General features: G+C 35.5%; 1 protein-coding gene and 1 long non-coding RNA gene across 2 annotated transcripts in view; one reads left to right on the plus strand and one right to left on the minus strand.

Annotated features, from left to right (window-relative positions):
- HPGD (15-hydroxyprostaglandin dehydrogenase) lies at nt 1-26,156 on the plus strand. Its single transcript, XM_066317581.1, has 7 exons — nt 1-196; nt 355-478; nt 4,406-4,512; nt 15,440-15,536; nt 21,520-21,596; nt 23,516-23,679; nt 24,737-26,156. The coding sequence occupies exons 1-7, from the start codon at nt 104-106 to the stop codon at nt 24,873-24,875; spliced, it is 801 nt and encodes a 266-aa protein (XP_066173678.1). The 5' UTR covers nt 1-103; the 3' UTR covers nt 24,876-26,156.
- LOC136360378 (uncharacterized) overlaps nt 22,710-26,365 on the minus strand; it is a 15,681-nt gene continuing 12,025 nt past the window's right edge. The window contains exon 3 of the long non-coding RNA XR_010743453.1: nt 22,710-22,975. This is a non-coding gene — a long non-coding RNA (uncharacterized lncRNA). The remainder of the gene's footprint in view (nt 22,976-26,365) is intronic.

Raw genomic sequence — 26,365 nt, forward strand, 5'->3', positions numbered from 1 at the left:
GAGGCAGGGCACGAAGGAGGGAGAAAGGAAAGCGGGCAGGTGACACCGCGCTGCGTTGCTCCGGCTCGGCGGGCGCGGAGCGGACTGCGGGAGCGCGGCGGCCATGCACGTCAATGGGAAGGTGGCTCTGGTCACCGGCGGGGCGCAGGGCATCGGCCGGGCTTTCGTCCAGGCGCTGCTGGGCAAGGGCGCCAAGGTAAGCCCCGGCAAGCGCGTCCTCCCTTTCCCTCCCCTCTGCCTCCAGCCGCGGGCGGGAGTGGTGGCAGCCCCGGGGCTCTGCTGTCCTCGGCGGGGACCTGTCCGTCTGTCCATCCCCCGGCGGCCAGCCGCTCATTTGCCTCCCACCCCGCTTAGGTAGCCCTGCTGGACCGCAACTCCGAGGCCGGAGAGGAGAGCAAGGCGGCCCTGGACGAGCAGTTCGAAGCGCAGAGGACGCTGTTCATCCAGTGCGACGTGACGGACCCGGAGCAGCTGAAAGGTAGGAGGGAGCGCTGAGCGCTGAGCGCCCGCGGAAGGCGCAGCGAGCGGAGCGCGCCCGGGCTGCGGCGGCCGAAAGCGCTCAGCCGAGGCTTCAGCACAGCCTGCTCCACATCGCTTCTGGCACTGGCTCAAAAACGATTTGTTCCTGAACCTGCAGATGTGAAATATTGCTACCGGCATTACTACCACGATTTCACTTTGTTCTTTGGCACATCGGAAAGAAAAGCCAAAGTCATGTCAATTGAGTGTTGTGTGTGATATTTTTGCATGAAAGCCTCTGCAGAAGATAATTACTATTTTATGAGTAATATATATATAAACTTTAAAGCTCATACTTGTTTTTTTATGAGGTTTCAGTACAGATTCCAAGCTGCATTCCCTCGTCACAGGGGTAATAAATTCTGTACTGGGTTACAGTGCTCTTTCCATACAGCACATTCTACTTTCGTTGTGTGCTGCCATAGCTGAAACCAGAACTGGCAAAAAGTGGCGCGCTACTTCATTGCGGGGTTAACTATAGGGTGACCACACTTGACACACATTTTGCAGATGCATGGAATGAAAGCAGCTTCCCTCATGAATGATTTGCATTTCTGTTTTCACTTAGTGGATAAACAGTGTTCCCTACTGAGTATCATATAACATATAACAGGCACATCACTTCATCAAAGTTTCATTATTAAATGGTACATTCATAGGTAGTGACTCAGATTCAGATTTTGACATCTCTTTTGTCAGTGCCCTTTCCTCACATTCATTTCTGCCATGCTAGATGTGATTAGTTTTGGTCTGTTTTCGTTCATTACAGTTCACTGGTCACTTTCTCCACAGTGATCATTGAGCATAGCCATTCCTCTTCTAGAAAACATTGCTGCTATTCCAGAATTCAGCAGTACTGGCTACTATTCCAAGCTAACATGACTATTCCTAAATCTATAGCTTTACGTTGTCTGTCTGTAAGAAAGATGCTGGACTTTAAATCTGGCATCTGCTTTAATCAGCACATTTTTTATCAGCTAGGTTGATTATTGACTTTTTCTCCAAGTGGAAGGAGTAAGGAGAAAGAAAAAACATCCTAGGGGTAGGAATAACATGTGCTGCTGCACGAGTATTACCTCAGTGCGTCTTGTCTCCCACAGCTCCTCCTTTTTTTAGTGCCAGGCAAGTACAGCACCAACAGGGCGTGAACCGGGAGCTGGAGTGAGTAGGACAGGTCAGCAAGGGAGTTTTAGGAACAAGTTAGGAAAAAAGCAATCAGAGTAAAATTGGAACTGTTTCTTGCAAGGAAAAAGAGCAAGAACAGGCGGCTGCTGCTGCCAACACCTCTGCAATCATTGCATTAATCCTGTTGCAAGTTTCTTACTATAAATTTAAAATCATGTATCATGATCCTTTGGGGATTATGAGCTGGTTTTAATGTTGCTTTTTTTGTTTTTAACTGCTTTATTTTTAATATTTTTTCATTTGCAATTGTAAGCTACTACTTAACAAATTTAGACTAATTTCACATTTAGGGTTTAAAGGTCTTATTGGATGAATTAAGTCCTGTACTTTATATAAAAGGTCATGTGTGTGAATGAAGTTCTTCTCTTTTTGAACTTTAGCCCTTACAGTAGGAAGTCCCAGTATTAGAACTAGTATTTCTAAGTATGTGAGTCTTATAGACAAGAAATAATCTACTTAATCTACTTTCAGGTCTTTCCTGTACTTTTTTTCTATGGTGGTTCTTTCACCTAATCCCCACGAAAATCTCCTATGTCATCCCACTTAAAAAAAAAATCACCATACTTACTTTTGCCATCCAGGGTCATTTAGGAAGCCCACATAAAGCAGGTATTTGTGCTGACTTTGCATTGTTTTTCCTGTCTTTCTTTTAAAATTAATCCTTCTCTTAGTTTTTTTTCTTCCCCACTTAATATTCCATACAATCATGTGCTTTTGATTTTTTATAGTTCCATAAGCACAAATTGGTATGCAATGCAAACACAGAATTATTCTATGTTTGAAAAGGGAAGAATAAATCAGCTTATACTGATATGTAAGTGACAACTTCACTAAGAATTTACAATAAGATTCTTCTTTTTGTGGATAGGGGATAGATGGGATTACTGTAGGCAGATAAACTTTTACCAGAAATATTCCAAACATAGATATGCAAAAGCATCTGGTCTTTTCTCAATATGTAAAATAGAAGAATACAAATAGTCAAGTCTGTGTAAATTTAATTTAAAAATCGTTGGCAAAATAACTATTGTCCATGGTGGTTTCCAAAGATTCTGTTAAGAATTAGAATCTTCTTAAGAAAGATGTTATGTAGAGAAGGCTTAAAAGGGAATTAGTCAGTTTCCAAAATTTGGAAGCTAAGACCAAAATTTTATTTATTTTACTCATTGGAAATAAGTTAAATATTCACTTCTTCTTCTAATAAAGCTAAAGGTTTTCCTTTGCCCTTGCTGATACAGAATTGGAAAGATAAGTGACTGAAGAGTTGAGAAATCATAGAATGAATTGGCAGCAAATATAAAAAGAGAAAAAAAGGTAGACAGATGAAACCAGATTTATTTATACTGCAATATTGTAGTATGGAATAAGAATATTAGAAAAATCTGTACAATAAAGGCAGTTGGACAAATAAAACCTGTCCCATCAGCTGCCCAGCTCTTTCTTTGATCACAAGATGATGACTATCACAGGCCTGAAGCATTGAGGCAAAGAAAAGTTTGGTGCAGGAAAAGCTTTGTAAACCCCTGCAAGTGCTGCAGAAAAAGGTAGGTGTCTGAAAGCTAATGCTCTGTCCCTGATTGACATTAAGAGCCAAGCACTAAAGATCAGAGAAGGAAGATGCTCCTGTGATCACCTTTCAGTGAAGTAATTTCATCAAGGCCTGTCAGGTGTGGTTTTGATATAGCTGAAATACTATGGATTTTAAGTCAAACACCAAACAAAGTTTTTTGAAACAATAGTGGGGAGGTAATATCTTGGTTTACATAATAGTAAATATTTAGTGGTGAGAAACAATGCTTGAAGTGGAAAACACTCAAGCTATATATGCATGTCAGATAATGTCCTCAGTTCTGGAACTTCTTAGTCTGGAATGAACATCTGGAAGTCATCTCATCCATCTTGTCAAAGCAGAGCCAGGCTTGAGGAGTTTGCTCCTCATTATGACATCATCATGTTTTTCTATATACATCTTTTATCTCAGTTCAAACTCTGTCACCTGGGAAAAGACAATGTCATTGTGGAAGTTTCCCAGTTCTCATTTTGAAATTCTTTGGAAGACAAGTCACTATTTTTATCCTCAGAACAAAGAAGATTTGAATTTGAGAAACACATTATTAAAGTTACCTGACAAGTAGAATGTGTAACAACTTATCCATAAATAGATACATCTAAACAAGAATTGTGATTAATTATTTGTAGTTGAAATATTCATTTCAGTTATTCATTAAATAAAAACTGTGTTCTTAGGCTAAATTTGGACTGAATGAAGAAATTTTTTCTGAACACTTGAAGCTTTTGTTTTTCATTCAAAATAAATGGTGTCAAATCTTGACTTTACTAGCTATATCAAACTGATACAAATCAAGCTATAAATGCTTAATTTATATGATTGGGGTGCCAAACATCCCATCTAATACATGACATATTAGTGCTAAGAAGTTACATTTGCTCCTGTTATCAGACATTATCAAGCTGAATGAAAAGTCAACTATGTTTTCTTAATCCTTCCACTTTCCCTAACTATATCTAATGTTGGTGCATGTTAGATAAATAATTTAACTGCATGTTGCTCACTAATGTTTAAGAAAATAATTAAGACATTTTGGTACACTAATAAACCACTTATTTTTGTGTATGCATTGTATTTTTATATCTTACTTTCCAAAGTCCTAAGAAATGTCACTCTTGGATCTTACTGTAGGTGCTTTCAAAAAAGTAATTGAACATTTTGGAAGGCTGGATATTTTGGTTAATAATGCTGGAGTGAACAATGAGAAGAACTGGGAAAGCACTATACAAACTAACTTGGTAAGCATTATCTCCTTTCACATGTCTATATTTCACTGTTTAATGTTGGAATACAGTTAACAGCCTGTCACTTCTATAGATTTTGCCAGATGACAGAACATTAATTATTGGATTGGTAAATACAGCTGTTGAAACAATCACCACATAACTGAGTGTGTGGTGGGTCTCTAAAATTGTCTATCCAAGACATACAGGACATGTAGAAGTGCTTGGATTATCTATCACCAGACAACATTCTCTTTCTAGAAAAATCCAATTAATTCCCAAATAGTTGTAAGAATTGACTGCCCAAGGCAGGAGAGCTGCATCTATAGTAGGCTAGTCTGTTTATATGAATATTTTAGAACATTTTAGCTTTTTGAGGGTCAGCTGGCTTGCATTAGAGTTGCCATTTGTTGATAGTACAAGTAAATTTTTTCAACCAATACCTCCACACTTTCCTCACCAACCCTTCCATAAAATCAGCATAACCAGCATAAAATCTGAGTTTTTAGTATAGGCCACTTCACTATCATCACTGGTAGGAGTGCACTACTTAAGGGCACTTATTTGCTAAAATCCAGTACATTCAACAACCCTGTAAAATTAATTTTCAAGCAAACTGCTACCACTTCTTTGATATTATCTGGTATCTCGTCAAATAAAACCACAATATCTGCTTCTCAGCTGAAAAGTTTTTGATTTCAAGTACACCTCTAGGACATCTAAGCTCCAAGGAATGACCTTTCCAGCATCAATAGAATTTCTAGGTTAATGAAATTCAGCTTGTAGTCTACCATCTGTGAAGTCCTAATTCAATGGTGATTCTACAAGTCACCCCGTGATCTTACAGCAAAGAAAGTGGCAAAAAGAAGCTTTGAAGAATAAAATGTGTAGTTCTCTCCTTTGAAATTTATCGTTCAACAAATAAACTCAGAATATGAACATTAGGTGTATTTCTGTCAAAAAGTTTGAGGACAAAGGTACCCATCCTTTAATCCTAATGCCTCCAAAATAACAAACGAACAAAATAAGTCTAGAACAAGTAATATAAGCTGTGGAATTTATGGAAAAATTAATGAGAAAATAGGTATTTGGAAAAAAAGGAATTTAAGTTTCGTAAGGTCTTACTCTTGATTCTTTATGTCTATTGCTTACATATTCTTCAGTATTTATGTACATATATTTCTTCCTCTTTATTTAATTTCTAAAATATTCTGAAAAACTAAACATTAGGAAACTTCGTATTGTGAAGTAACAGTAGTTTGTCATCTTCAGTGACAGGCAACATCTATATCTCTTAGCACAGATCCCTTGAATGTAAAAGAAGACTGTGTTCTAGATGGCTTATTTCTCTTTACTTTTGTGCCTGGTTTTAACACAGGATATAAGTTAATGTAGGCAGCCATCCACCTGTCAAATTTGCAAGCACAGATAATTAGTGATTAGTGGAAATACTGAAGTCCATGTGACAAATACATTTGACTGTGATACTTGCTGTCAAGGTAAATATCCTAGCTTACAGTGATGTCTTAATAGTTTTTGATGCCAAGAGCTTCAAACAGAAGAAGCTAAAAACCTCCTCCTACTCTATTGCAGAAGACACCAAGTTGGCGGGCGGGGGGGAGGTTGATCTGCTGGGGAGGTCAAAAGGCTCTGTAAAGGCTCTGTAAAGGCTCTGAACAGGCTGGACTGATGGGCCAGTGTCTTAGCTGCAATAAAGTGAAGTGCTGAGTCCTGCACTTTGGTCACAATAATCCCATGCATCACTACAGGCGTGGGGCAGAGTGGCTGAAAAGGTGCCCATTAGGAAAGGACCTGGGGGTGCTGGTCAACAGCATGAGCCAGCTGTGCCCAGGTGGTCAGGAAGGCCAATGGCATCCTGGCCTGTGTCAGAAATAATGTGGCCAGTGGAAGTAGTGCAGTGATTGTCTCTTTGTGCTCAGCATTGGTGAGGCTGCAATCAAATCCCATGTTCACTTTGGGCCCCTCACTACAAGAAAGACATTGAGGTGCTGGAGCGTGCCCAGAAAAGGGCAACAAAGCAGTGAAGGGTCTTATGAGGAGCAGCTGAGGAGGACGTGGTTGTTTAGCCTAGAGAAAAGGAGGCTCAGAGGAGCCTTATCACCCTCTACAATCACCCAAATGGAGGTTGTAATGAGGTGGGGACAGCCTCCTCTTCCAGGTAAGAAGTGATAGGACAAGAGAAAATGGTCAGAAGGGCTGGGCAAGGTTTAGACTGGATATGAGGAGAGATTTCTTCACCAAAAGGGTTGTCAAGCACTGAAACAGGCTGCCCAGGAAAGTGGCTCAGTCACTATCCCTGGAGGTATTTAAAAGGCCTTTAGATGTGGTGCTTGGAGTCATGATTTAGTGGTGGACTTGACAGTGCTGGGTTAACAGTTGTATTTGATGATTTTAAAGGTCTTTTCCAATCTAAACAATTCCATGATTCTATTTTTTTCCTATTGCAAGTAATTGAGCAGAAGCAGACAATAAGTGGTCTCAAGTAACAGAAAATCTGAAATCCAAGTCTTAGAAATCTACATGCTTAACTATCAAGTTAGTCCCCTTTTTTTTTTTTTTTTAAGGGAATATTATATAGTTTATACATTATTGTATATGTAAGCTCATCATAAATGTTCTAATGACCTAATACACAGTTGGATGTTGAAAAATTTCATAAATACATGGTGGTGACTGGAAGAACATCTGGAACAATCAGACAGAGTAGAAGTACAGTTGTGTGGGTTAAATCAAAGCCACTCTAAGATCCAAAAATCTCCACTCACCTATTGATTTGATTATTCTTTTCCTGTCTGACTCCAAGTCAACTAACTAGCTTATCTCCATAAACATTTCTGTCTAGTTACTGTATTTTTTGTAAATTAAGATATAACACTTTGTACTTATTGCTTTTTTAGTTATAACAAAAGAAATATAGCTGATGCATGTAATATCTTCTGTGGATTGGTTCTATAAAATATTTATCTGTTTCTTGTAGGAAGGAGCAAAATATATATGAAATACATTATTTTTAAATGTCTCAATTTCCCTCTTGTAGGATAGTTTAAGTATTCTTTGTTTTACTCCTAAGAACAGAAATACCACACTGTGTGGTACATATTATGTACATATTTTTGTTTTAAAAGTGGAAAAAACCCATTTACATTCCAGTCATAGCCTTAGTGATATCATTTACATATTGATATAACAAATATTCCCTGCCCCAGTTTAAAGTACAAAGTACAAAAGTAGAGCAGTACAGAGCAAGATAAATCAGGACAAACACATCTGGGGTGTGTTCTTTATGGTTAAAAAAGTTCACAGAACCGGTTGGTCTTCGGGAATGTTTTTAAAGGAGCATAAGGAAGTTCTCTGATAGTACTGCTTGAGAAAGCATCAAGAGGAAGGTTCAAAAAGTGGGACTTAATTTGGAAGAAAAAGGGAATAAAACACAATTCCTACTGGTGTCCATTATAGTTTCCTGAGAGTAAGAAAAGGAATTGATACAGCTGGGGGGGTGTGGAGGAAGGAGTACTGACTACTAAAATGATATTTCTATTGCAGTGCTTTCCACCATTTTACTACATTTTGTACTAAACATCCATCTTTTCATTACTTTATGAATACATCTATTTTTTTTAACTTAAGTATTCCAGCAATGTTGTCTATTCCTCACCTCAAAACTCCAAATCTCATCAATCAAGTGATTGATATCAGCTTGATCAACAGCAGCTTCAACTAGTGATACTTATACAAGTGTACACTCCTGTTATTAGGGCACATAAAAAACCAAACTTGGCAATGATACAAGAATTCCATTTTAAAGAGATTTTACCAGTGTAGTTTCAGCAGTGTGTCACACACACATATTCATGCACAGAATAGCACAAGGGTGTATGACACAGAAATTCTTATTAAGGGTCCTACTTACAGTCCTCTAGCATGACAGTCTTTATTACATTCATAAAAATTTTGCCTAAGGGATCCAGAAATTTTATAATCTGATCTTTTTATTCTTGAAATCCCTAAAGCAAGAACAGAGCCCACATCTTTACAAGCCTTGAACATGTATGTTATTTAAACACAATTGGGTGTTCCAAGATGCTTCAATAATTTTATCTTATGTTGGTGTAGCCTTCTGGAACCACTGTAATTAGACTGCCACTATAATTACAGTGTTTTTTGTCATTACACATGCACTTAGCACATTTTATACTAAAGATAATCCCCGAAATTATACGAAGGGTCTCTTTTTATGTTTATATCAGAGGTTTCTGAAAACTGACATAGGTTGCAGTATGCAGTTGTATGTAGCAATACTGGTGTCACCTAAGACTGCGTTTCGAATATTCAAAAGTTTAAAGAATCAAAAGTTTAGAAGTACTTTATATGGCATTTTGACTACCTTACTGTTTTAATATGACAAAAAATTAATTTTGTATATATATTTAAATAATTCCCCAAATGAAATTATGAAAAAATTTAGAAAGCAAAATCACATCTCCTGTTTATGTCATAGTTATGCCTTTTTAACACATTCTGGCAAAACTTTACATTGTAGGCCAGAGCCTGGGCACATCAAAACACCCCAGTCAAATGGGATTCAATTATTTAAGCATTGTCTAGAAGTAAGTAGAATTCAAATGCACACATAAAGTTTCTTCAGGTGCATGAGAGTCCTATTCTTCATTTCTAGGCAAAATGTAGAAATATGCAGCAAGTCCAAGTTTTTACAAATTTACATGAGTTTGCACATTTATTTCCATAAGTAACAGAAGTAAAAAATTTCCGTGAATTCAGAAAAGTCCTTTACTAAAATGAAGTCTACCAACATCATGGTTGGTCCCTGCAAAATCCTTAGATTGAAACTACAGAGAAGATAACGCACCACTGCTTATTTACGTGTGACTCCCTTCAATATAGGTCATGGTGAAATACATGTTCCAGCAACTAGCAAAACCTTGCAAAATCAATGTTTGCTTATCAGTAAAGACCTATTTCTCAGAAGGCCAATTAATGTTTCAGCAGAAACCAGAAGGGTAGCTAAGCAAACATCAGAAGTGATTACTTGATTTTTTTTTTTTTTTTTGTGACAAAGATTTCATGATTATCACAAGACTATTCCACTGTGCGAGCCATAGAAGGGAGTATGTTGCAACTCTCTTCTGGTCCGCACACCTTGCTGGCTTTTCCCAGCATACCAGGAGAAAGCAGAAGGACTGAACTTTCATCCCAGGGTAATGTAACTGGACACATAGCTGGATTCAGCAGCTGGAAATAACTACTATGTTCTGCAGTAGAGACAAAGGCAAGCACCATTTCTCAGTGCCAGCAACAGAGAAACAAACCAGAACAAACAGTGCTGTCAGTAGTAGATGAAATGGCTTAGGTGACTGATTTACTGACAACCAGTGGCTGCCTCAATGGCTTACTTGCCTATTCTTCAGTGTAATTTGATGTCAGAGGACTAAATGTCTAGAGATGTAGCCAAAAAATGAGAAGTGACACTTACCTTGACGTTAGTCACACAAGGATCAATTCTCTAAGTACATAAAGAAGCCTGTAGGTATAATTATTTTTCCTGTTTGTGTTTTACTAGGAAGGACACAATTACTTACCTTAGTAGCACAATAAGGCAATGAATTTTTTAGCTTATGGCTTTAATGTATGTTTACAGTAACCAGTGTTGAAGTATAATGAAAAGCAAAGGTTTTGAACTAAGAACATAAGACCAGCTGTCAAAATGGAATACTATTCCTATGTCCTTCAGGAATGTGGAGATGTATTGAAGGTGGGAGGGAAGTAAAGAAATCTGCACCATAAAAAACTGAAGCATAGTGTTTCATTCCCACCTTGTAAAAAAGCTACTGACTGTAGCAAATTATTAAATCCTGCTATATATTTCTTTCCCCTTTCTGCCTCTATCTCTCTAGACTTCTTATTTTCCACAGTTTGAGTTGGAAATTCATACTCAAGAGCTTGTAATTTCATTTCATATAGCAATCAAACTAACCTATACATAGGAATGCCAAGGAACTTGCATGCTTGCTCCAATTTGTCTACATCCTAAAAAATCTACATTAAAAAAATTAGTCTCACCTTCCTGTCCAACAGCAAAATGCTTAAATTTTCCATGGATATAACAAGCAGCACTTCTAGTTTCAGAATTTTGAAGTTCATCTCACACAGTTCACAGAATACTTTTAAATGTTTTCCTATAGAAAGTCAGTGATTTACAACATCACTGTATGAAAGGCAAATGATTTAGGGTCAAATTTCAGCTCTGTGCTAACCTGCTTTAGGAAACCACAAGTTAGTGGCTCTTTCATTTTTCTTCAGTATCCCTGGCACTGAACTTAGTTCAGAAACCTACATAAAATGCTAGCACTGATTACTACTTTGTTTTCTCTAAGGAACTGGGAAAACCTTGATAACAATATAGTGCTTATCTTCAGCACTGAAGATGCTGATGTGTTTTCTCAGCACGAAGTGCCAGATGTATGAGACAAGAGCTGGTAAAGGGAAACCTTTTTAAATATGTGTGAGAAACTGTGTCAGTTGGAACAGCTGCCCTGAAACACTAGAAAAGAAGCACCTTGTACTAAGTTACTTTCAAAGCAATTTCCACTTGAAAAGGATGATGATTAATGATGCCCTGGGCACCATCACCAAAGAACACTTTTTTTTTTTTTTTTTTTAAAGTAGATAAATCTAAAATGAAACATAAAGTATAAAACCTAACTTACAAGTATAATGTTGGAAGACAAGAACATTGTACATATTGGCTGACATTGGCTCCTAAAAGTAGAAAAAATTAATTAGTGCTCTACTGAAGACTCTGAATCTAATTAGAATCAGAGTTTCAATACATGATTTCTTTTAGAATGATTGAATTAAAGCTATAAAGTCAAAGAACACAAAGAAATGTGAAGAATCAAAGATTTTGTAATTTTTTTTTCTGATTTTGACACTCAATTAATTGCCATTTATGAAACCATTAAATAAAAAACTGATTACTGATATGTGGTTCTCAAAAGCTACTGCAAATATTTTGATTATTTGCACAATTATTTTGCATTTTTTATCATGCTGTCAGATACCATTCTGGGTTTATTACTGTATGATACTTCAGCATGTTTGATCTCCTCTAATTTAAATCTGTAATTTATGTAACCTAATGCTAGGAGATCTTCCCACACTCACCACTATAATTTTATTTGAAAGAATCCTAAATTTTCTGCTGGCATTTGAAGAGTAAAATTGCCTCTCTTGAAAGCATACTCAGACCTCCAATGCACCTTAATGGCCCATCTTTATTATGTGCTGTAGTAAAATGCTGTATTTTGGTAAGATAATAATCAGAAATGTTACTGAGATACATGTTTCTCAAAATCTAGAAGAGCAGTAATTCAGATTATTTTATGACTTCAAGGATACTAGTTTTCTATAGCCAGGTTAAAAAAAAAAATAAAAAGGTAACAGTTGGGTTTTTTAGCTTAACCAATTTTTCATTTACCTACATTTAGTTACAAAGCTGACTATTTGGATACACTTTTTTTTTAACATTATGAACCTTAAGCCAAATGCAATTGTAAACAAAGGAATCATAAAAACTTCAGCTCTAAAATGCTTTCTTGTACAAAGTCTTCCAGAATATTTCCATCTTAAGCTGAATCAGACTATTTTTTTTAATTAGGTAATTTTAAGTTTAACTTTCCTGATTTTTTTAAAATAGATAATCTAAGAATTATTGTTGGTTAAGAATATGGGATTAAATTATTAGTTTTGAAAGTACAATTGGAGAAGTGCATAATCTGAAAAGACCTTTAGTTTCTTTCCTTTAATTGAAGGGAAATTACACTTTCATCATAACCTAAAACAAAAAACCTGGGTTCAGAAGACACATACATTTTGTGGGGATTGGAGAGAATTGGATACTTTCAAGACAAGGAGAAATCCAGCACATAAGACTTTAGATGAAAAGTGCCATCTGCTGAGAGTGCAGACAGCTTCCTCTCACCCTGGGTATGTGGTCCAGAGTTTACCTGCAGAATAATTCTTTATTTTACTTGCCCAAACATCATTAACAGCTATTTCATCCAAGATCAGCCATACTCAGTGAGGATTTTTTTGAGGATCACGGCTGAGGATTACAAGGCTATAGCAGGTGTAAGGGACAATATCCAAATGGAAGTCTGCATTTATCCTGAAGACCACTTCTCACTATACTTTTATGTATTTTACCTCCAGCCACATGATGAAATAATAAGTTAATGGACTCCAGAGGGGGAAGAAGAACAACACAGTGATTTTGATTGGACAGCCAAGCCACCCATTTTTTTCTTGGTTTAGACTTTGGCTTTGGCCAAGAACTCATCTAGCTCTATTATGTCTGAATTAGAAGGAATAGAAAAGCCTTCAAGGAGTCCCAAAATACTTCCTTCTTCAACTAATTTATTTTCTCTAATCATCCTAAGTGGAATTCTCTTTTTCTGCTCATCAAGCTGAGCCACTGCTCCAGGGCATGACAAGAACTGCACCTGCTCTCCAAGGACAACATTAACCCCTTTCTTTCTAAAATATCTTCTGCACAGCCTTTCATAATATATGTACATTAAAAAACACATTCCACGCTTAAGTCCAAATCTAATTTTAGTTGAGGTGCCAGTAAGTTTATGTTCAGAATAAGTATACCTTTTAGCAACACAACCAGGCATTAACAATCTTGGTTTTAATAAATCGAACTTACATGTGAAAATCAACAATAAACAACAATAGATTAACCTTTATAGTGGCTCTGCTACTTTCCAGGACATGCAAGAGAGATCTGATTTAGTTTGGTATGTGTCAAGACGCTGAAGACAATTATTTAGATAGATTTTGTTCAAACATTTTGTTAACAGCATCCTTTTTAAATTAATCAAATTTTTTTAAAAAAGATGTTAGCTTAAACAAGACTTTCTAGGAAAGAAAAAGAATCTATTTATGGGATTTTTTTCTTTAAGAAAAATTAAAAATATTATTTCAGAATTTTGGAATAGTCATATTCCAGGAAATAGATATTCTGAAAATATATTATTATAAAAATACCTCATTAAGTGCTGAAACTATAGAAAATGAGAAAAGCTGATTCATTCTCAAGATTCCAAAGCAAACTTGGTAAGGAGGTCTCAGGTTGTTTTATCTCTGTCAACGGGCAGCCTCATGTTGCTTGTAAAATGAACCAGTGATATTAATAAAGTAGGGCATGCACTCTTGCAAATCTGATTCCTATTAAAATGAAAAAGCATGAAGGGTAACTGAAATTGAATTAGAAGTACTACTTTATATTTTCAACATGCATTTCTAAAAATTTCAGCTAAAGAAAATGACATATAATACCCATCTTAAGATTATTCCAGTTTTGCTTTGGGGATTTAGAGAGTGGCAGAAAAATAGTTAACATTCTGATTTTAAAAGCTTTTCCTTTTTTCCCTAGTTTCTCTAGTCACTATCCATTAGGTTTTAGAGAAATACAGATTTTTCACTGTGTTTTTTTATATGGGAAATTCATGTCTCAGTTATTCTGCAGACCTTCTCTGGTCAAAAATAGGGAAATAATCATGCATGTGTCATCTTTTGGGCATCTTAATTTATTTCGTTCAATAAATAGCACTGAACAGTCATAAAGTATAAATGAAGCTCTCATTTAAAAGCTGAAATAATATTTTCAAAAGACTAAAGTGTGTCTCAATGCATTTGTCCATTTTAAGTATAAATTGTAAAGCAAACATGAAATTATTTCAGATTGAACAAAAAAAAAGGGTTAATAGTTATGGAACTCATCACTAATGTAGTAATATTGTAGTAATAATGTAGTAATATTGTAGTAATATTGTAGTAATATTGTAGTAATGTAGAATATTTCTCTAGAGTTATTATCTTCCACTGGGAGCTTTGTCTGCTGCCCTTTTTTAACTATTCGTTTCACTCTCAGGTAAAGTGACTTTCTGGGAGAAACTCTCTCTCATGATTCACCCAATGTAACCCAAGGCTTGGTGTGTCTTTAGACATCTGTTTAAAAGTCTGAAGCGCAGTGAGAGGAATCTCACCAGAACTTCTGACTGCAGTAGGGTTAAAAAACAGATTTTAAGGAATCAAGGTGATACAGGTCTCAGAAAAGGTTTTTCCTCAAAGTTCTGGCTTTAAAAAAAAAAAAAAAAAAAAAAGAAATATATTTGTAAAAATTACAGCTAATATTATGCTAACAACATCTCACACCTCTTAAATGCTTTTTTTACCTTCTCTGTATTTGCCTGTGTGGGCCAACTTTCATTTGAGAGGAATGGTAAAACTCCTTGTACGTTAGTCAGAAAATAATACACATTTTTAATATTCTGGGACCATATGTCATGGTACTTAATCCTGAAAAGTCTGAATTTCTTTTGACTTGAGCCTAATGGAGTTTTAAGTGTTAATGCTATCTTCAGGTAGTCAGTAAATTTTAAATAATATAGAACAGGCTATCTCAACAAAAATGATGGGATTTGTATCTGTTCATCTGCCATTTATATTTTTAGATGAGGTATATGTTTCGTCTATAAATTATTTACTTACTCTTTATTTCATTTCCTTCACAGCTTTTATTTCGCATTTCAACATTTTATGTTTTTATTTATATCTTATTAAGAGAAATAAGTAAACTGCTATTACATTTATCTATTGCAGCTGTGCTTCTAAACTTACTGAGTTGCAATACTGTGGAATGTCTCTCTGTTTAAAAACTTCAAAATATAAGATCACTGGTAAAGCAATACAGGTTCTAAGCACCACAATAAAAGCAAATTTCAGTTTGTAGAAGCATGATAGATATTTTGAATAGTATTAATAATTTAGTAAAATATTTTTAATAGTTTCAAATAATCTTTGAGCATCTTCAATAATTCCATCTTCTCTATACCAGACATCTGTGATCAGAGGAACCTACCTTGGCATAGAATACATGAGAAAAGGAAATGGAGGCAATGGAGGAGTAATCATTAATATCTCATCCTTGGCAGGTGAGAAGATTTTGTGCATAAACAATTTCTGATGGGTTTTTTCCTTAAGTAAATGAATCATACTGATCAGTCTTGCTTTTTCTTCCTTTTATGTCTCTTCCCTATTTAGAAATATTTTGAACTGGTTTTCATCATAGCAACAGAAGGAATACCAAAAGACCATAAATTTAATTTGCCTTTTTTAAACACAATTCAAATAGAAAAAAAATCAGTAATTTTCCTAACTTATCAATCTTTATTTAAAATCTTGAGCCTGATGTAAATTCCTCCATTCAATTCCAGAGGAACACAAATGTAGGAATATCTAAGACTAGACAATACCTATTTTATTAACAAAGATTGTCACACACCCACTCTGCATTCCAAGTCCTTCCAGATGTGATCTATCTGTACTTAAGAAGTCATAAAATTAACACTTACATTTCTCCAAGCTGAAGCAAGCGCTTTCTTTGCTCACTACCTTCTATGGTATAACTGTATTTCAGTTTATTGGTATAAAAATAGAATGCAATGGATCCTTCATCAGTTGAGGATAGTGGTGCCCCATTGTGAAGCAGAATTCTGCACCATTTCCTGTAGATACACTCAATGTTTCAGTGACTGGGCTCTCAGCAAAAAATTACAGCTGAAGGGGAAACTGTACATGGAAAATGATGTCACCTGAAAACCTTCCTCAAAAAATATGTGGGGAAATACTTGCATTCTCTCTTTTTTGTTTGAAGAGGTTGTTCTCTCTTTCCATTGGCAGACTGTCTGTAAAACATAATACATATGCTACCTGACACTCAGATTGTCAGAGGGGTTTTTTTCAGATTACCAAATTCTAGTAATTTCATTCCAGGATATTGCTGTGTGTTTTAACAATGAAAAGTCAGTTAAGATACCACCAGCTATAGTTAACTGATTGTGCATAGACGTGTATGCTCAGAGTAGTTTTAAATTCTCCTATAAACCTTAGCTTTTCTGATAAAAATTCCAGTTCACCCTAATGATATAATGCATATGGATCTTGAGGATCTGACTTAATACATGCACATAAGTCAAAAAGTTGAGGGGGTCTTATTAAAAGACTCCATGTACCTTTAAGTCAGCTTTTGTCATACTGCCTGACACATTGCCTACTGGCACCAGTAAGTTTTATCTCTATAGGCTGAAATGGACATTGTGTGGGGTCCAAATTAACCTGAAGGAAACTGCTGTTGCAGTGCAAGGGGTCATCAACACAAGTAAAAGATTAAACATTTTCACAGAAACACCAATGCCCAAGGCAATGCTTAAGAAAGGGTAGGGGTAGCAAGTGGTTTGATTCCTTTTTTAACTGGTCTCAAAAAAGCACAAAATTATTTTGTTTTTAAGAGCTAAAAGCTTGCCTGTTCTCTTTGGTAAGACAAACAACAGTTTCTTTGCTTTGTTTGGTTTTACATGGCTTGTGTTTAACAATTTTTTCCAAGGTCATAAGGAAAAGCACACTTTAAAAGTTAACATATAGTAATTTTTACTGCTTATTTATTTTCTACTGTTTGTGCTTAATGATTCTAATTCTCCTTTCCAGTCTGAAGGTCTAAGTCCTGAAGTTTATTCCATATATGAAAGACAAACTTCCATTGGCTTGCTGAACATCCTCTTCAAGTGTTTTCTTAGAGCTAGCTTCTGTTGATCATTAAACTGAGTGGTTTTGATCCCTGCTGTCCAAGTTCTCTGTAAGATACAGACAGCAAATCTTCCCATGTCTTTCTGAGCAACAATAGGGGTTGTACATAGTGCTTATGTTAAATTCAATAGTATTTCCTTTGCACATTAATTAGCTACCAGTACATCACCATGGGAATTTTACCAGTGATTTAGACTAAGGACAAAATCAAGTGTTGCAGTATTACATTTCCAAATACCCATTGTACTACCAAAATTATTTCTGTGAGGTGGATGCTTAAAAGTGTTGATTCAGCTGGATCAAATTCAGCTCTATCCAGTAGTGAGTCTTTCTTTCTTTAGTCTTGACCCCAGACAGGACTTAAAAGAGGGAGAGAAATATGTGAGCATGTGCAGCAAGCACTCTACTATGTCTCAAAACTACAAAATTTAATTTTATTTGATTTGCATTCATATCAAGAAGAAGTAATTCTGCTAAACTGAGATAATGGAAAATGTGTTCTACTTCAAATTTGGCTCCATAAAAAACAATCTCAATGATTGAAGGTTTTTCCATTGGAATGGACTTAATTTTTGAATTCAAGGAATAAAATGTTATAAAATTTCTTCTGTAGTAAGCTATACATGGTACTCTTCATTGCATTTAATGGAATAGTTACAAAGCAAGAGAGAAAGCACAAAAAGCTAAATTTAACTCAAGAGGCTGTTTAAATTCATAAACTTAATGGTCTTTCACCTTGTGGTAGCTGGTACCCATGCCCTTTTTGCAAAGGGTAAAAGGGCATAAGGAATTCAAGTATAGGCACACACTTTTGTTTTGATGGCTTTCATATTTTTAAGAAGGTTTTCTGTGAAATTGAATTTGTATCTGTCTGTATTTTAGCAGACAAAAAAAGTCAAAGTATTCACAAACGGGCTTAAAAATGTTAGAAATTTTTAGCCTAGCATCAGGCTACTTTTTTGAGAGGCTGTTCAATGTGTAGTGAATCTGGATACCTTTCTGCTGCACAGCCATATCGGTGGTTTGATTGCACTCAAAGCATTCAGATTCTGCAAACAGCTGATTTGACTTCCCTTTATGGAAAGCTTTAGCCACAAGAAATAAAGTGCCTGTCACTGCAAACAAGTGTTTTTAGGACCAGATCCTATATGTATTACAAGAACAAAACTAAGCATGTGGTTACATCACCAAGCAAGGACTGTGTCACAGTGATACAGGGAACAGAAGTGTCAATGGCTGTACAACTGGGGCCTTCAGTTCAGCATCATGACAGAGCATTTGTCTGTCCCTTTGTGAAAAGGCAGAATCTGCCAGAATGAGGTAAAAAAAAATTAGAAGCTATTCTCTTAGACTTCAGTTCACTGTAAAAAATCATGGAAATGGCACTGCTTAGAATTTATGCTAGGATTTCTGTTTCACCTTTGTTTTGGCACTCAGGAAGACTCCAATATCATGGGGATGTGCAGAGAGAAAATTTGAAAGGCCGAAGTCCAGCTTAAAACTAATAAATCTTATTCAAAGAAAGGAACTTATAATCTCTGAGGGTGACATATTCAGTGGGAGAGCCTAACTGGGGAAAAATGCTTACTTCTAGTTTTTATCAAAGTTCTTTGTTCCATCAAATTGGAATGAAAGGAAATACTGGTTTCAGCAAAGCCTACTGATACACTTCAAACTTCTTGACAGAATTCTCCTCCTCCAGTACTAATTTCTCAAGATGTGGTTATTGCAACTATTAACCATAATAAATAAGGAGTTGTAGTGAGACCATGACACCATGTCTAGAATGGTAGAGTGATCTTGATACCAACAAGGAGAGTGGAATATAAGCAAGAACTGTCATTCTCAGCCTGCCAGGAACTGAGAAAAATAAAACAGAGCAGTTAACACTGGAGCACAGAATTAATGTTGATCTGTTTGAGCTGGTTTTGGTAAACCAAAGCACATCTTGAGTCATCACAAAGTCATTTGCAATTCACCATGCAGTAACATCTGAAGAGAGAAAGATCTATACATAGCAGTCCTCCTGCATCTAAGAGAGATGAAAACACAAATGTATCACTTGCCAGAAGTATGCTGACCCATCACCATCAATTTGAACACCCTCCTCTTCTTTCCCCCATTATTTTGTGCATAATGGCCTCTAGTCTGTTTAGCTGCCATTCTGCCTTGTATAAAATAATTAAATATTTATGGCAGTAGCAAATAGAATCCAGATTTTCTAACAAATGAGTGCCATACTTATATGTTATGAACTCATCTCTGCCTACTGGTTGAATAAATATGCAGGCAGAGCAATATGACACAGTGGCTCATCATAAAATACTTGCTGGGAGAGTTCCTGGGACACACCACCAAGAGAGGCCCAGCTCTTCCCAGGGCAGGGAAGTGGCTCAGAGCTGGAAAGCCAACACTGTGGTTCTGAGTAATGAACTCAGGAACAAGAGTGAGACAGGACTGTTATTCTTTTATGTGAGGAATGCTAGGACTAGTCTTAGATGCTTTATCCAAAAGTGAGATGATTTTTTTTCTTGGTTCTCCACTTCAGCAAAAATAATAATTTCAATTAGGAAAGAACTGGTTTTCAAAAAAAAAAAAAAAAAAAAGCTATTTGTTCTACTCTTCCTGCCTAGTTATTCCTGCTGTCTTTGGTATTTAAATAAGTCTTTGAACCTTGTTCCACCTCATTATTGTGAGCCGTGCCCTTCCTTTGTTTCTTTCTTTACTTTGGTTCTCTTCTCTCTCAAGTAAAAGGTAATTTTTCTTACTGTGGCTAAAAAATAAAAATAAAATTACTTCTAAATTCTTCTTCTGTGTTTCCCAGTAGATGTTGTCAGTTTAATTTCTGTTAGCTGCAGCCTAATTAGAATTTTCCTTACTTAAAGCATGTAAAACTACTTGAGAGTTTGTTATTTGGTTTTTTTTTAAAAAAATAGTATTGCATTGTTTCTAATGTGCCAATACTCCAATGTTTTCAAAAATTTGAAGAATGATGATCATCAAAAGTCAATAGAGAGGAATATTAAGCATTTGTTGTGATCACAACTCAGAGGAGAGAGTACAAAAGCCATTTCATAAAGTGAGTTCTTAAGCAGAAGCATAACACAATAATCTAAGCAAAGCAAATAAATACAATTTTAAAAGAACAACCAGACAATAGGTTAAGTTATCTATTTCCCAGTATTGAACAGTGTTGCACTCACAGGATCACCAAAGTGGCATTTAAATCAAGATAAAACCTTGTAGCTCTCAGGTTGTTAATTAGAGCTTTGTGCTGTCTTAGAAAGTTCTTTCCTTCAGACAGAACAGATTCCAGAGCACAAAGCCCATGCAGGTCTGGTATAGATAATTTTTCTGGTAAATCCAAACTTAGAGCTAGATGGTGAATTCTTAATCTCCACTGGGGTAAGTCACAGCACTTCTTGAATGTACTACCTTATGATCTGAAATATGAAAGATTAAAAAATATGTTCGTTTTTAATTGGGATTACTTCCATCAGAACCAAACATTAAGGCATTAAAATTACTATCCAGTTTTACAATAGCACTTTCAAGGAAATATTTTCTCTCTAGCTTTCAGACAGGCTGAAGTTTGCTATTCACAATGGCTTGAATTTCAGGTGAAACTACAGCATCTATTTGGTCCAGTTCAGCTTTCATTGTATAGTAGAAATTGATGGCAAAATTGGCAGAAATGAATATGAACTCATGGTCTGTCATTTCTTCTTGATTAGCTTTTTGCCATCAACTCAGTTGTACCAGAATTAACTTCTTAGTTTTCTTTCAAAACCTCTGTTTTCTCTTCTTTCTCTACTATAAATAAAGATCTTGTGCTGTCCCACTCAGACCATAAAGGTTTACAGTGTTAGCAAAAAATTTTTATTTTGCTTCTTCTATTCCTACACTTCCTTCCTGACCACACTGAAAATGATTGCAGGTGCTAAGTTCACACATTAGATATCAAAGCCTATCTAAAATACTTTGCTCTTTAATATACTTTAAATAATCTACTGATTCATAGATGCCTCAAAATACTAATTCTTGAGTGTTTTCTTCCAGATTGTATCCTCTATTTTAAATCATATATCATAGATACTTATCCTTTTAAAAGTTGTGCTTTTTTATTACTCTTCTTTTGCCTGCACATTTTTATTCACCTTATTTTTTTTTAGCCTGTCCCAGATTACAAAATACAATTTATAAATGTCTACTAATCCATTTTGTTACATCTCTCTCACGATTTTTTTACATTATAGACCTGTACATGTATTTAAGGTAATCATAAATTAGGTATATGCAACATCTTAATTTAGCTACCTTTTTATTTTAAAGGACTCATGCCTGCTGCATTCCAGCCTGTGTACTGTGCTACAAAGCATGGTGTCATTGGATTCACACGGTCCATAGCAGTAAGTATGCATTTTCCAAAAGGATGTCAGCAGCTCCTTGGGAACATGCTTAAGTTTTTCATGTTCCTCCTCTAAAGCCACACAACTGGAACTAATTTTATGACAGAAAACCAAGTGTGTGAAGCAGTGGAGGTTCCCTCCTTTCACAAAGGGAGTCCAAAGATTAAATAAGTACATCATCTGTGTGTTTATGATCGATTTGGGGTTTGGAGAACTTGGAAGAAAGATGTTGCAGAGTAATTTAAGGACAGTGGGAGGAGTCTAAAAGCCAAATTCTAATCCAACTTTAAGAAATATTTTTTCAGAACCCTGTCCCAGTCATTTAACATTTTGGTTTCCTAATTTCTAAGTCAGGTCAATGACATTTTTATGATAAATAGGCAGTGAAGTGTAAAAAAGTGACTTGAACACATCATTATTTATTCTTACCAACTCTTAATACTTTGAAAATGAAAAATTACATCATTCAGGATGGGGCATGTAAGATGAACATACTATAAGTCTCAGCCTCTAATTCCAAAACTTTCTAGTTTAATTTAACAAGCAGTGTGATAAAACAACTTGGAGGGAGAAAATACAAGAGAAAATACAATAACACTTTAATAGATTAATCTTAAAGATTGTCTACTCACATAAGATTAAACACCTGCAATTATACTGTCAGTTTAATTACACTAATTACACTCTCTTCATATTTTATGCCCCCATCTCCACTCAAGTAAGTCAATTTTCAGATTAACATGAAGAGAATAGTGTGGATAAGTGTTGCATATATCATATTATACATATCAAGAAGATAGCACTTATTTTTCTGTTTTTGTTTTCTCATTAGAAATAAAAATATTGCCATCTAAGTGCAAAAGTAAATTAGAGGAAATGCTGTCTTTAAGGAATACAAGAATGCCAAGGAAAAAAAGAATAATAAACATAGTGAACTACAATATATACCAGGAAAGGCAGCCTGATGTTGGGCAGGTCTGATACCTTACATCTAGGACTTCAGTTTCTTGTCTCCCCAGACAAAAGGGCAGGCTGCCATACCATGAAAGTGACATGTGACTTACATAATACCTGAAAGGAGTCCATTTAAATGTTAAAATAACATTACAGTGTTTAACAGTTGCAGTTATTCTTGGGTATGCCACATATAGTTCATCAGTTTTGTGCTATTGCTAAGAAATCTCATCCAGCATTCAACACATCCCTGGATGTTGATCAGACTTTGCTACATGCAGGCTTTGGGAGAACCACAAACAAGGGGTCCTACCTCCCAGAACAACTTGTGCTTCTTTCTTTCATCATGTTCCTAAGCTACTTCCTGAGAAAAATAGCAGTTTGCAGGGGCTTTCCAGTGGAGATGCTCAGTGATAGACTCATACCTTGGCAGGGACATCAGAGAAAATAGGAAGGTTTAGCATTACAGTTGTAGGATTAGGGAACATATTGTATTTCTGTTGATGTGAGAAAGGTATCTTAATACGGTATCTTAAGGATAATTTTATTTATTTCAGAGTTCTCTGTTAATAAAAAAAAAGGTTCCTATAAGATTTTATGCATACATTTGGGAGAGTTTTTCTTGTTTTTCTTAGAAGAGTTATATCATCACCCTAGAATACTTTTAATGACATGCTAAGAACACTAACAACAAAAAGTATTAGGAAAAAAACAGCTTCATGGAAAGAGTTCTGATTTCTTGTAGAATTGTTCTCCTAACAAAAGAAATGTGGGGGGTTTTCTAGTGTGATTACTAGAGAAAACATGCTTCCAACTTAGTTGTTAAAACAATCAATAGTAACAAAATCTCCTCACTTAGCAAGGCTGAAAAGTGCTTTGTGGTAAATCTCATTCTTTGAAAATTTGCTAACACAATACTATCTTAAAATGTTGATGACAAATGCCTACCCTTCTCTCTTTTCTAGTTAGCTGCTAATATGGAAAACTACGGTGTGAGAATCAACACAATTTGTCCAGGATTTGTCAACACACCAATTCTTCAGTCAATAGATAAAGAAGAGAATATGGGACAATACTATTCATATAAGGATGAGATAAAAAATATGATGCAGTTCTATGGCGTGATGGAGTAAGTCAAGTCAGATACAGTGTGGTTTTTGCCCTTTGTTGATGAAGAACAAAGACACACTTTCAGCAAAATTAAAAGGAAAATGCTGCCTCAGATAAAAGACTATCAAATGTGATATCTGTATAGAAAGAAAAAATGGCACATATCTAAGCCTATTTTGAGAGCACTATCTGCACATATATCCCTTTATGCATTCCCATTTCCCAGCAAAGTGCAAATCAAACTAGCAAGTTAAATATAGTGATTTTAGTTTTTAATAGTCTTTGGTGTTCCCTCATGAATTTGCTTAATCAAACTTGTTGTGAGGTACAGGGTATATAATTTGCACTGAATTTTCACAAAATTTTCAAGTGAACCAAGACAACAGAAATCAGACAATGAAATGACAAAACTGAATTAAGAGCACAATAGCAACCACCATGGATCAGATCAAAGAGTTACCTGGCCCATTACAGTCTTGCCAACAAAGGCCAAAAGCGGACTGCTTGGACTGACTGTGAGAATATGACAAGCATGAAGTGATATTTTTTGACACTTTCTTAACTTCTAACATTTCACTTCCAAGATGCTTCTGCAAAAGGAAATTGTATGACTGTGTTGTTTCAGCCATACTTTTCTTTATGTAAAATATTTTGCACCTATTGACCACAGGAAACTGCATGTGAAATTGTCCTTTATGCTAATTTTTATGTCAGCTCTGCTACAGAAGCAGGATAAATCAACAGCAAAGAGCTGCAGAGGATTGTTTAAGGATTACTTCTGTCCATTTCCCTGACAGAGAAAACTTTGATAGGAAGCCCAGTGGCAGCTGGATGTCCACAGGCATTCATCAGAAACTAGAGCAAACAAATGATGATTTGTAAAGTAGCCACTTTACATGTATGTCCTGATTGAGGAGAATACATATCTCTCCTGAAATGCTCATACCACCTCTGCTTTTCCTCAAAATGAATTTGTTCAAATGTCACTTTTTTAAAATTTTCAGATCTATAGATTTACATTGAGTTTCTTGACCTTTTTACATGTTCATGACTCTGAAATAACTTTTTTTTTTCAGCCCATCAATAATTGCTGAGGGATTGATAACAATAATTGAAGATGATACTCTAAATGGAGAAGTTATGAAGATCACAGCATCTCAAGGAATTCATTTTCAGGAATATGGCCAAACACCTTTTACATCATCAAAGAGATAAATAATTGTTTTGTGATAATTACTTTTAGCTTTCCTTGAATAGAAAATTTTTTGCAAAGGGTCATTTTGGGGGAAAAAATATTAGTGTTGTTTCTAGATTAGGGACAGCGTTCAAACATCTGCATCCTAATAGCAAAGAGATAACTGAGAAAATCTGTTGTGGGAAGATGCTACCACCCTATTCTGATTCTATAAGCACTAGTAACAGTATTTATTTAGAAGAATAAACACACGTTCTCTGAAGTCTTTTTTATTATTATTATTTAGTAAGTAGTAGGGGCCACTTTTTTTGTAATTTTGGTTTTTCTGATCTACTTACTCCAAGCATAGATTACTTGATGTGACTTACTTCATTATAATTCTTTTCACTGTTGTGCCTACTTATTTACATCTTGAATTCTTCAGACAAGGAATTCAGTTCAGGAATCTAGATCACAAATAGATCATAAAGAGCTAAGAATTAACTTTTTCTTATGAAATGTTAAATATGTGCAACTTAATATGTTGTATATCATATAAGTACAGATTTTTAACATCTTGGATTTTAGATATTTGTAAAATATTTCAGAAATATATTTGTTTGCTTTTATATATATATATGTTAATTTTGCCACTCTGTATATACAAGGATGAATATTTTGGCATTGATTGAAATGTCTGCTTGCCTACTAAATCTTATTTTCTAAACCTTTAATTTCTTGCCTTCATTGAGTAAAATCCCAATTCAATCCTAAATAATCTGGTTTTTATCAGGTATAAACATGTGCCTTTTGGTTTCACAGTACATATTCTGAGACCTAGCATGTCATATAGTACAATGAAAATAAAAATTGAGCTTCCTACCTCCTGAGTACTACTGGACCTTCTGAATCCAGGTCAATCCTCAGCTACATTTATGCAAAAAGTCTTCCTACTTCATGGGTTACATACCTAACAAAAATAATTTTTTGCATGTTAATTTAATTAGGCACATAGCATAAGAATATTTAATGGCTCCTGGGAAAGCTGGAAAATTAATATTTAACCTTCTTATGACTTTAATTTCACTGATTTTTGTTACTGACTGGGTGGAAACAATCTGTGGAAGTCAGGGAGTGATAAGTCTGTGGAGAGAAGAAAAGAAATAGAAACACATACTTTGAATTACTCATCATTCTCCCAATGCCTCCATTATGTTAACACTATTTTTAAAGCCCATTTGAACACACACAGGATGCTAACCACATCTTTAGCATCCCTGACAGCGTCTGTATATCTCTCTGGATTAAAAACTACTATCTGATTTGACAGTGTTAGTTTCTGTGTTTGTCTCATAAAAATCACAGCATCAATACATGGCAGAATAGTGTAAAAGATGTGATGAAACTTGAAGTCAGCTTGTGTTACTTAGGCCATAAAGCTAATACTCATCTACCTCTCTGTGTCACCTTGTTAAGCAGGATTTCAATGTAGTCTAGAAACTAGGGAAGGTTTAATAATAATAATTGTACG

This window comes from Sylvia atricapilla, chromosome 4 (assembly GCF_009819655.1).
Source record: "Sylvia atricapilla isolate bSylAtr1 chromosome 4, bSylAtr1.pri, whole genome shotgun sequence".
Taxonomy (NCBI): domain Eukaryota; kingdom Metazoa; phylum Chordata; class Aves; order Passeriformes; family Sylviidae; genus Sylvia; species Sylvia atricapilla.